General features: G+C 37.5%; 1 protein-coding gene across 1 annotated transcript in view; it reads left to right on the top strand.

Annotated features, from left to right (window-relative positions):
• The first annotated feature begins 11,156 nt into the window (after positions 1-11,156).
• LOC130591841 (uncharacterized) overlaps positions 11,157-13,026 on the top strand; it is a 37,128-nt gene continuing 35,258 nt past the window's right edge. Inside the window, exons 1-2 of the mRNA XM_057395778.1 lie at positions 11,157-11,641; positions 11,747-11,843. Of these exons, the coding sequence (XP_057251761.1) occupies positions 11,157-11,641; positions 11,747-11,843 (582 nt within the window). The remainder of the gene's footprint in view (positions 11,642-11,746; positions 11,844-13,026) is intronic.

The raw sequence follows: 13,026 nt of genomic DNA, 5'->3' as shown, positions 1-13,026 counted from the left end.
GATATGGTATGAGGATTTATCTGTTGGTTGTTCCTTTTGTGGCTCTGATGAGAGTATAGATAACTGTTTTATTTTATCCCCCCCCCCCCTCAAAAAGAGATCAAAGTGATGTTGATGAAACATCCCAAGAAAAAATGGTTAGCTGAGTTCATTCAAGGTGCTACTAGGCAAGCTAAGCCTCTATCCACCGCTGTGCAAGCATTGGTGGTGGAGGCTATGTCTAGAAACATTGTTCGATCTCATTTTAATGCTGGTTCTTCTACTAAACAGTCTGTTCAAAAGAAAAAATTCCCTGGTAAGACATTTACTGGTAAGAAAAATGTTGTGGATGGTAGTGGTATAGTTTTTAATGAAGTGCATGTTCACTCATGCTAAAGTTGTTGTAATCTCTGCCTAGTCCAACTAGGAAAGGTAAGGGGGTGATTTTATCTCACCCAGTGATAGAAGTGGAATCTTCTGATGATGAGTTTGGTGATGTAATCTCATCTGTTGTCTCTCCTTCTCTAGTATCTATACGTAAGGTGATGTGATTCTTGAAGCAAGATTCACTTAGTTGAGGCTCTTTGATGTAGTTTAGTGGCTTTTATATATGAAAGATTGAATCTTTATTGAAATTGATTAAAATAAGGGTTCTTTAGTGTTTCTTGATTGTTTATTTAATGAAAATAGTAGCAAAAGTAAGTTACAGTAACCAGGATATGGACAACTTAGGCGTATTTTGTCTCAAAGTTCAACTAGGGTTTTTGGATTCTCTCCTAAATCTTTAACTCACAAGAATTAAGTCAAAAATATTCTCTATCTTTATTAGGATGGCCGAAATTCTTGTTATATAGTATAAGATTCCTAAACCTATTAAAACTAGTAAAGCTTAAAGAATAAAGATAAATAACTAACTAACTAACTAGCTTATCTATCTTTATCTTAAAGGATAAAGATAAATAACAAACTAATCTATCTAATTCCACACGCCTACAATTAAGATAATCATAAACATAAGACTCCTAATAGAACTCAATGACAAAGGAATTAGACTCCTAAGTATAATAGGATTCCTTCATCACCAAAACACTTAATTAAAGCAATTCAAAAGCAATTAAACTTATAGTCTCCTAACAGAACTAGGATACTACATAGAAGTCCTAATAGAACTAGTACTCATCCCTAAAGGACCTTAGTCACACATCATAGGGTAGGTGTTATGGAGCATGATGCTCTAGAACCTACTATTTACACTGGATCACATCCCCTCCTCTATCCCTCTATCAATGAGGATGAGTTGTATTCTCCTATTCCATTGAGGGTTATCTACCCTAGTGAACTGATTGGTAATGATTTCTTACCTGATGATGAAGGTTTCCCTGATGAAAATAATGAGCTGTTTGATAATGATATTGTCAATTCTGCTATGGTTGATGATACTTATATTCTGGAAGATCATGTTCATGAAGTAACTATGGAAGGTTACATTTCTCATCAATACTGCTCTTTTCACTCTCTCAATTCTGAGACCTCAAGCATTAAACAGATTGAGGGGATGGGAGTTGAAGGGGCTAGTATCCAGTAGAATGTTTCAGCTTCTAGTTCGGCTAAGAGAAGGAAGATGGATTCTGATAAAGAATCATCTAAATCCAACCTGAAGAGGGGTAGAACTTAGGCTAAGTTCTACCTTCCATCTGCCAAGATTATGAATATCTGTTTTTGAAATGTTAGGGGGTGCAAGAGGCATCTAGCTAGAGAGGAAGTAAAATATTTTTGTAAAAATAATAATGTGCATGTCATGATGTTATGTGAAACCAAAGTTTCTTCCCCTCCTTCGGAGGCCTGTGTTAGATTCTGTGGGTTTCAACATCATGACTTCCTCCCTTCTTTTGGATTCGCATGTGGAATGTGATTATTTTGGAAGGATGTTCCTAGTAATCCTTTCTTAATCAATATTGATGCAAAGTTTGATCGATTTATGGTCTGTAATGTACATATTTTTTTAATGAACTGCTCTTTTAAGCTTATTTTTATATATGCCCCCCTAATCATAATCAAAAGTTATCCTTTTGGGAAGAATTAATTAGCACGGTTCAATTGCTAAATTACCCTTAATTATATAATTTTAGGTGATTTTAGTGAACTTAGTAATCAGAATGATAAAGTAAGAGGGACAAACTTTTCCTCTGCCCGGTTAAATCATATGAATCGGTTATTTACTTCACTTGATTGTATAAAATTACCCTTTAATGGGCAAGTTTATACTTGGCGTAAAAAACGTAGTGGCTCTAATAACATCATGGATTAGATAAAGGGGTTATTGATTTAGAATGGATAATTTTTTTCCGTGCTGCTAAATTAAATCATCATGTCTTCGGATCATTGTCATATTTCTATTAATTTAGATTTGACTCAAGGTAGGAAATCAACTCCTTTCAGATTTGATAAAATATGGACGTCAAGGAAAGATTTTGATGTTGTAATTAAAAAAGCTTGGTGTACCAAATTCTGTGGTTCCGATATGTATTATTTCATGAAAAAGTGCAACCTACTTAAAGAAAAGGCTAAAATTTGGTCTAGTACTAGGTTTGGTAATAGTTTCCGCCAACTTAGGACAGTTGAAACCAAGTCAAGAACATTACAAGACCGTCTTCTTATAGAACCAAATTGCCTTATTTTATGTGCAAAACAAACAAGTTCCTTGCTAAGCAAGCCAAACTCCTAGAATTTAAAGAATTGCATTGGAAAATAAAAGCCAAAGCTAATCACCTGAAATTAAGTTATTCTAATTCAAAATACTATCACGCTTTTGCTTCAATTATAAAGAATCGCAAGTTTATATCTTCTATTAAACACGAACAAGGTATCTTAGTCTATAACCCGAAACAAGTGGAAAGCTGCTTCACTAATCCTTTAATTCACTGGTTTACTTCAAACGAAAATTGTAAGTTTGATGAGAGTGTTGATTTCCAGCTTCTAGATACCATTATCTCTAATGAAGATAATGCTCTTCTTTGTGCAGAACTAAGTTTTGAAGAAGTCAAAGAGGCAATGTTTGATTTAGCCCCTCATAAAGCACCGAGTCTTGATGGATTTCCCGCTTTCTTTTTTCAGAAATACTGGTCTTTAGTTGGCAATTCGGTATTTAAAGCAGTAAAGGCGTTTTTTCATTCTGGTAAATTATTAAAAGAGGTAAATCATACTTTTGTTACGTTAATCCCTAAAGTCGACGCTCCATCTAATCCTAGCCAATTTCGGCCAATTAGTTTATGTTCCACAATATATAAGATAATTTCGAAAATAATGGCTTCTCGCCTCAAGGTGGTTTTGGGAAAAATCATCCACCCTTTATAAGGAGCGTTTTTTCTTGAAAGATCAATTCAAGATAATGTTATGTTAGCTCATGAGGTATTTTATTCTTTTAAAAAGAAATCGGGAAACAAAGGGTAGTTAGCAATAAAACTGGATATGGAAAAATCCTATGATAGACTGGAATGGAACTTTATATTTAAAGTTTTTGAAAAATTGGGCTTCTGTGATCGATGGGTAGGCTGGATGAAGGAATATATTACTACAGTTTCATTTTGAGTATTCCCGGTGAAATGTTTACTCCATCTAGGGAGATTCGTCAGGGGGATCCCTCGTTTCCGTAAATTTTTATTTTATGAGCAGAAATTTTAGCTCGTCAATTATATAATGCTAGTATCAATGGCTCAAAACTCTTAGGAGTCACTCTTGGTCATTCTAGAGTGAAGATTCCGTTCGTAACATTTGCAGGTGGTACTATGATTTTTGCTAAAGCTTCTGTAGATAGTTGTACTATTATTAGATTTATCCTGGAAAAATAATGTAGTATGTATGGGCAATTAGTCAACTATACAAAATCACCTTATCAATGTTCTCACAACACTGAGCCAGAATTAACAGCCTCCATTGCGAACATACTTTAGATGGGAGAAGCTTGTTCTTTAGGAAAATATCTAGGATTCCCGATCATAGATAGTAAAGTTACTAATTCAAGATTTGGGGATATTGTGAACATACTTCAAATGGGGCTCTTTTTGCAGATAGGTTGTAAAGTGAAAGCAAATGTGTCATGGCAGTGGAGAACATTAATGTTGTTGAGGAAATATCATTTTGGTTTGATAAATGGGTATTCTAGTATCCGATTAGTGAAGTTTGCCCTGTTATGAGGGGTAGTGAAACCCTTTATGTTGACTATTTTAATTTATAGATCAAGAGAGGTAATGGGACATATTGTGACTACGTGTGTTTCTTCCCATGCACTTGGTTGATGCAGTCCGGTGTATTTTTATCCCTAGGAATCATATCGAGGATCAACTTATCTGGGCTCTTTCCCCTGATGGTTGCTATTCTGTTAAATCAGGTGTTTCTTTACTTCAGGGTTATGGTTTAGATGCTCCTTCTCTTGACCCTTTCATCTGGATTTGGCGTCTTAAAGGTCCCCCCCCAAGATTAAGTTTTTTTTATGGACGATTTGTAATAAAGGGCTTCCCAGAAAAAAAAAAAAGGTTAGAAATGAGTCATATTTTTCTGCCTCTGGAGTGCTTTTTTTGTAATCACCACTCGGAAGATTTAGCCCATCTGTTTATAAATTGTCCCTTTTGTGTCGATTTTTTTGTTAGTTTGGCTTCAAGTTGCGAGTCGCCTTCCCCCTCCCATTAAGGGTGACATGTCTTTTATCGAGTATCTTATGAATCTTGCTAAGGATTTCTGTTTGGACCCAATAGCTAAACTCGCTTTAACTTGGTGGTTTATCTGGTATGCTCGGAATGGTGTTACTTTTAGACAGGATCCCTCCTCTCCAGCTATTGTTAGTAGAATGATTAGAGTTTTTGCAGATAGGTTAGAGGGAAGGGTCTTTAAAGACGTTTTGTCTATTCGGAATTCCTCCTTTTCTGGTAGGACTCAAAAACAAAATAGGAAGAATATTTGTTGGGTGCCCCCTCCCTCCTATTTCTTTAAGCTTAATTTTGATGGGTCAAAATTGAAGGATGGTTCTGCTTCTTTTGGGTTTGTTATTAGAGATAAGAATGGTAACTTGAAGTTATGTGATGCTAACTCTATTAGTCCTCGTCATTCTATTTTAGTTGCTGAAGCTTGGGCTCTTAGGGAAGGCATTAAAGATGCAATTGTGCTTGGTGCTAAGAGATTAATTATTGAAGGGGATAACATGAGTGTTATCCAGGCTATCAAAAGGATATGCAAAATCCCCTAGGCTATTCATTCGCTTATTATGGATGTAAGGGAAGAGTTAAATTGCTTTGAAGATGTTCGTATCAACCATGGAGTTAGACAAGGTAATTCGGCGGCGGATTGGATGGCTTACCGGGGTCACTCTTGTTCAAATCTGACTTATTGGTTCGATTCTCCGGCTCATGTTTTCTCTTTGATCATCCGAAATGATGCTTTAGGGTGGCCCCTTTCGTGGGATCCTCCCTAGTTGTTTATTTCCTTTGTAAAAAAATAAAAAATAAATACATAAATTGCGATCTAAGGTGAAACATTATCATTCTTGTCCTTAGATTCCTTGCACCGTGCAGGCGTGAAGATCTCATCTTAAAACTCATCTATGTCCTCAGTGTTATAGTTGACATATTTCTTAGGTCTGGTGGATCTTCTTTTAGGTTGAGGCTCGTCCTCCTATGATTTTGGATCACTCTCAAATCTGAAGGCAGCATGGTATATATTGGTTCTGGTCTGGCCTATAGCACGGTCAAACTCCACAATGAGCTCGTCATCGCGTTCCATACCTGCTCTTAACACATTACGGATAATATATTCTATGATGGTGTAGTTATTCCCATCACCTTCATCATCACTTACGATAATGGGATTATGGTAGCTTCCTACTCTATTATATCGAGTAGCAGATATGGTTAGGAATCTAGAACAAATAAACATATTCCAATTGATATATTTAGTATTCTCCTTTTCTCCCTGAACGCAATTCCCAACAATAAACAATAAGTAGCTACCACAAACAACATAGGCACAAGAATATAAAAAGTTAGCATGGAAGAAAAATATAATCATGTTGAACTAACTATTTAAAGCAAACATATAATATTTCTATTCTATATGCCCTTCCTATACTACCCATTCTCACAACACAGCAAAATAAACTAAAGTATTAATATATTAAATAATAATAATAATTATACTTTTCGACAAATTAAAAAAAAAAATTGAACCATAAAAATTTCGAACCTTATTTTTTCAAATGCTAATATAAAAATATTATGTTTTAAAAATTAATTTGAACACCACGAATAAGTAGGAGCTCGATTCTAAGAAATTCATCTAAATAACTAGCTAGTTACGAGCCTAATTTTTTTTTTGAAATAAACCTAAAGCTCCCATATACTACTTTGTAACTCCTCGGTAATTCTCCCTTTTCCAAAAATATTTTTCAAATATAAAATTAGAGAATGATCAACGTATTATCCCTCGTGTGATAACGTATCGGCTTGTTCAGAATTTTGCAGCGAAAAACATATAATCAAACTTTAAAATTGAAATATAATAAATAACAAAGTCAACTTTAAAACCAAATAACAATGTTAACGTTAACTCCAAACCAAACTTAAATATAAATATATCAACTATAAAACAATAAATAAATCAACATGCTACACAAGCTCTATATTCCCGAAACTCCATGATGTATAATCTGCACACTTGTACATGTCAATGCACTAGAGAAACTACTCACCAAGAATGGATCCATCACAGGGTCAATAAGGCAAAACCATGATCAACACATACAAACAAAGCATGTAGTCAGCAAATCTGAGTACTACATAATAATAAATAAACATTCATAATATGATACTAATAATATTAAGCAGGAATAAATAACAATATAACAATCTACAGATAACTTTTACTGAAATAAACTTTAACAATCTTTTTATTACTTCAATGGAATAGTCATTGGACTGAGTTGTCTAACTAAAAACCAGCCTTCCCTTTGGAAGACGAAATACGGGCTATTCCCATGACCTATGATATCGAGGAACCTTTTAAATAAAAATAGGAACAATGATCAATCCGAACCCAAAAAAAAGTCATGGCCCGCTCACCAAGTACCCCAACTCCTAATTGTCCAACTTCAGACGTGCACCAGTCTAAAGTCTATTACTATCCAAGTTTCACTTTACATGATTTACCAATTATTACTTGTTATAACATACAACCAACATAGATAAAATATAACCAAACATTCAGAACTTTAATTTTATCTTAGGATTAAATAGGTGATTATACAACTTACAACCCAAGATTAATTCCTTCTTTAATCCAATCCTTCTTATTTGTTGAACCTAACCAACAACTAACTTACCTTTCAAAGGTATAAATTATCAACTTACCAAATAAGGCTCATAGTCCTCATAGAGTAGTGAAAATAATAAAATAAGGGAATGAACACATGATTCAATCTTAATCCAAACCAATAAATATATTAATTCCCCCATGTGAATTAATAAATAAATTTTCCAACCAACATGCTTGCATCAATCAAAATAATAATATGTTTTCTTTTGTAGCTGGGGAGGGAAAGGTTGCCACAAAATTTAAAAAACTCAAACAAAAATCTCGTTTGACTAAAGTTGCTGGGGAGGCTTTTATTGATATTAATAATGTGAGTCCATGCCATATTGAGTCTGGTGGTAAGGCAGGGGATAAAAGAAGGATGGTTGATAATATGATTGTGGATGATATTAATGATTCTTATAACTTGAGTTCCAAGAAATATAAACTAAATGATTTTTCGAAAAATGACAATAATGTTGATATTGTTGACGCGGAGGTTGGTTGTAACCAACCCCGCCAGGCTTTATGAAAATCTTGTGTTGGAACTGTCAGGGTATGGGTAACCCTTGGACAGTTCATCAGTTGAGAAGGCTTATGGCTTCTAATACCCCCGACATTCTCTTTATGTCGGAAACAAAGGTTACTAAAAATATTGTTGAGCATAAAAAGGAGAGCCTCGGATTTTCCGGGGCCTTTGGTGTTTCGTGTGTTGGGAGAGCTAGAGGTTTATGTATGTTTTCGAAGGAAGAGACGATCTCATTTAGGATGGTGTCCTTCTCCCAAAATCATATTTGTGGTGATGTGGGGAGTAATGGGGATGTGCGCTGGAGGTTTGTGGGGAGTAACTTGGGCTTTGATAAAAGGGTAGTGTGATGAATATGAGGGGCCTATAGTCTTTGGGGGTGATTTTAATGAAATTATGAGTTATGACGAGAAGGAAGGGGGTGCATCGAGGGAGCAGAGAGCTATGGTGGGGTTCCGTAATGTGATGGATGACTGTAGCCTGGGAGATTTGCGGTTTGTGGGTCAGTGGCACACCTGGGAGAGAGGGAGGAGTCCGGAATCTCGAATTAGGGAACGTTTAGATCGGTTTATTGTCTCGCAGTCTTGGTTGCATTTATTTCCAGAGGCTTTTATTGATCATCAGGTGCGTTACTGTACGGATCATGCGGCTATTGTATTACGTTGTTTGGGAAATGAGGGGATGCCGCGAAGAAGGGCTGGTGGGTTTCGGTTCGAGACCTTTTGGCTACTTGATGATACTTGTGAGGAGGTGGTGCGGGGGGCATGGAATGCAGCGGAGGGTGGTAGAATTTGTGAAAAATTTGGGGCTGTTGCAAGGGAGTTGCAGGGATGGAGTAAAAAGACTTTTGGGTCTCTTCGAAAGAAAATTGAAGCAGTGGAGAAAAAGTTACATGCAGCCCAGGGTGAAGCTACTTCGATTGACAGCTGTGAGAGGTGTGTGAGTTTGGAGAGGGAGTTGGATGAATTACATGCTAAGAACGAGGCTTACTGGTATATGAGATCACGAGTGGCGGAAGTGAAGGATGGGGATAGAAATACTTCATATTTTCACCATAAAGCTTCTCATAGGAAAAAACGGAACCTTATTCATGGTATTTTTGATGGGGGTGGGAGGTGGCAAACGGAAGGCGAGGAGATTGAGTGTGTGGTGGAACGCTATTTTTAGGAGATATTCACGTCTTCCGAGCCTTCTTCTAATGATTTTCAGGAGGTATTGCAGCATCTGAAGAGGTCTGTGACACAGGAGTATAACGACATTCTTCTGAAGCCCTACTCAAAAGAGGAGATTTTTGCAGCTTTGAGTGATATGCACCCTTGCAAATCCCCCGGGCCTGATGGTATGCATGTTATCTTTTATCAGAGATTCTGGCATATAATTGGTGATGAGTGTTTTAATTTTGTAAGCAGCATTTTACATAACTATTCTTGCCCAGGGAATGTCAATTGTACTAATATTGCTCTTATTCCCAAAGATAAATCCCCTACTGTTGTTTCTGAGTTTAGGCCTATAAGTTTATGCAATGTACTGTACAAAATAGCTTCTAAAGCTATTGTTTTGCGGCTTAAACAATTCCTTCCCTGTATTGCAGCGGAGAATCAAAGTGTGTTTGTCCCTGGAAGACTGATTTCAGATAATTCTCTTATTGCTCTGGAGATCTTTCATACTATGAAGAAGAGGAATAATAGCAGGAAGGGATTGATGGCGATGAAACTTGACATGAGTAAAGCCTATGACAGAGTGGAGTGGGGTTTTCTTAGGAAGCTACTATTGACAATGGGGTTTGATGGACGATGGGTAATTTTGGTTATGCGTTGTGTTGCTACTGTTTCGTATTCCTTCATTATTAATGGACGAGATGTGGTTCTGTGACTCCTCCAGAGATTACGCCAGGGTGATCCTTTATCTCCGTTCCTATTTATCTTGGTCGCAGATGCTTTTTCTTAGATGGTTAAACAAAAGGTGGTTTCGAAAGAAATTCATGGTGCGAAAGCAAGCCGGAATGGTCCAGAAATCTCTCACCTTCTTTTTGCAGATGACAGTCTTCTCTTTACCAGGGCTACCCGACAGGAATGCTTGACAATAGTTGATATGCTCAACAAATATGAAGCAGCATCCGGACAGAAAATTAATTATGAAAAGTCGGAAGTATCCTTTAGTAGTGGTGTAAGCTGTGAGAAAAAAGAAGAATTGATTATCTTCTCCATATGAGGCAAGTTGATAGACACCAGAAGTATCTTGGTATTCCAGCTCTTTGTGGGAGGTCTAAGAAAGTGCTTTTTCGGGAACTCTTAGATAGAATGTGGAAGAAGTTAAGGGGGTGGAAAGAAAAGTTATTGTCGCGTGCTGGGAAAGAGGTTCTTACAAGGCTGTTATCCAAGCCTTGCCTACATACCTATGGGAGTTTATAAGCTTCCTGTTGCTGTCATACAAGAAATCCACTCTGCTATGGCTAGATTTTGGTGGGGAGGGAAGGGGGGTGAACGGAAAATGCATTGGCTAAGTTGGGAGAAAATGTGCAAACCCAAGTGTATGGGGGTATGGGATTTAAGGATCTTGCGGTTTTCAATGATGCTTTATTGGGTAAACAAGTTTGGCGATTGTTACATAATAAAGAGTCCCTTTTGAGAGGGTAATGAGTGCCAATATTATCCACATGGTGATGTGCGTCACGCACGGTTAGGATACTCGCATAGCTACTCGTGGCGGAGTATTTGGGGCGTGAAGAGTTTGGTATTGGAGGGGTTGATTTGGAGGGTTGGAGATGGTACGAAAATTGACATATGGAGTGCACCATGGGTAGGGGATGAAGAAGGTAGATTCATCAAGAGTGCTCGAGTGGAAGGACTAGAAGTGGTGGGAGACTTAATGGATGTTGAAAGGAAGGAGTGGAATGTGGAGTTATTGAGCGCCATTTCAATGAACGAGATCAACAATGTATACTGGCCATTCCTTTAAGCACTAGATGTCTACAGGATGAATTAACTTGGGCATATTCTAAGGACGGCACTTATTCGGTGAAAACTGCTTATATGCTGGGAAAAGGGGAAACCTGGATGATTTTCATAGAGTGTGGAATATTTTATGGAGTTTAAATGTGTCGCCAAAGGTACGTCATTTCCTGTGGCGTGCGTGCACAAGTTCACTCCCAGTAAGGAAAGTGCTTCAAAGACGCCACCTCATCGACAAAGCAGGGTGCCCCTGTTGTGCTAGAGAGGATGAAACGCAATTTATTATATTTCGTTGCCCGATGTCGCTCTAGTTGTGGGAAGAGCTGGGTAGTTATATATTATTGCCAGGGGTTGAAGATGAAGCTATGTGTGATACCTTCGTCAGATGGAGTCAGATGGATGCAAAGGTGGTTCAAAAGGGTTGTTATATCCTATGGAACGTTTGGGTTGAAAGGAACAGGAGAGTCTTTGAGCATACAAGTCAGCCTGCTACTGTGGTGGGCCAGGGAATTATGAGACAAGTTGAAGATTTTAACAACTATGTTGTGAAGATTTATGGAGGAATGCGCTCCCCCCGTCCTCTGAGCCCAAGCCGATGGTATGCCCCTCCAGTTGGCGCTATTAAATTGAACATAGATGCAAGTTTGGCTGAGGAAGGATGGGTGGGACTTGGAGTGATAGCCCGCGACTCGGAAGGTAAGGTGTGTTTTGCTGCAACCAGACGTGTGCGTGCCTACTGGCCTCCCGAGGTAGTTGAATGCAAGGCCATTTACATGGCAACCCACTTGGCCCAAGCTCATGGGTATGGGGATGTGATTTTTGAATCCGACTCTCTGGTAGCAACGAAGAGGTTAACGAAAGCTGCAATTTTCTTCTAAGATTTGGATGCAATACTTGGGGACATTCTTTCTATGTGTAATGCATTTTCTTCTGTTCCTTTTTCTCATGTTAAAAGGGATGGGAATATTGTTGCCCATAACCATGCTAGAGTTGTGCCTTTTGGTGTTGAACAATGTTGGGAGCATCACTGTCCTAGTTCTGTAACACCCTATGTACTTATTGACACTTTGTCCCTTTGATTAATGCACTTCTCTTTCCCCTCAAAAAAAAATCTTCCATACAAATATGATATGAATCTCATACTCAACATGCTTGCACCCCGTTGTAACTCCACTGCACAATACATATGTGGCTGCTGAACTGTACATATAATAGGCTTGGTGTGCCGCCATAAAAATTGCAGCACTAGTAGTAATTTCATCCTGACCTCTAGGCTACCACAATGAACTACGAGTTTTCTGTCACCAAACCACCCAACCAACAGAACCACAATATCTAAATCCCTCTAGAATGTTAAACACCAGTCCAACCACTCTAGAATGTTGCCATTCCTTGGCCCCTCTACAACGTCGTACATCTAAACTTGTTCTGATACATTATTTGCATACAGACATTTCCACACAACTGTTTCATCTTTCCCACTACTTCTTGTGCATAACGAGGAGGCACTTTCAATTTGATGATGTAGCCCTTGCAGGTTGAGAGAGCTTTGTACCAAATCCTCCATAGCATCATCTTTCGCTCCAGTTTGTTATTCACAAGGAGCCTCACCTCCAATAAAAATCTTATAAATTTCAACCTTTTAAAAAAAAATTAAGTCTATTTCAGTTGGCTCTCTTTATGTTAGGTGTATTGAAGTAAATATGAAGAAATTTCTAAACTGGATTTTTAATAACAGAAACGAAGGAGGCTAACTAGAACTCATTTTCCATTGGAAATGCTTTCCGCCCAATGAATACAGATTTTTCTTCCTGTAGGGAACTAGAATTGGAATTAGGTGGTTCATTAGTAGTTGATATACTCAATACCCATAATTCTAATTTTTTCTCATAAAGAGAAATACTCTCAATTATCTCTCTTTCCACCTCATCCGACAACATTGTCTAAGCTTCATAATTTCTACTTGACCACCCAAATAATAAGCTTCATAAATAGACTTAACTAGTTAAAATTGCTCAAGTTCTAAGTAAAAACACAGAAGAGGGGAACAATGGAGAGAAGCTCAACTCACTTAAAATCTGGAACATTAAAGTCTAGATCAAAGAACCATATGTATTTGGCACAACTAGTTTATATTGGAAGTTTGGTTTGTTAATGTTCCATTACATAGTATTTGAAACCTAGCAAACAAAAAATATGTCTTTCACAAAGTTGCATAATAGATTCTTGGTACCA

This window comes from Beta vulgaris, chromosome 6 (genome assembly GCF_026745355.1).
Source record: "Beta vulgaris subsp. vulgaris cultivar EL10 chromosome 6, EL10.2, whole genome shotgun sequence".
Classification (NCBI taxonomy): Eukaryota; Viridiplantae; Streptophyta; class Magnoliopsida; order Caryophyllales; family Amaranthaceae; genus Beta; species Beta vulgaris.
The sequence above is the reverse complement of the archived record's forward strand: the minus strand, read 5'-3'. Positions and strand labels throughout refer to the sequence as shown.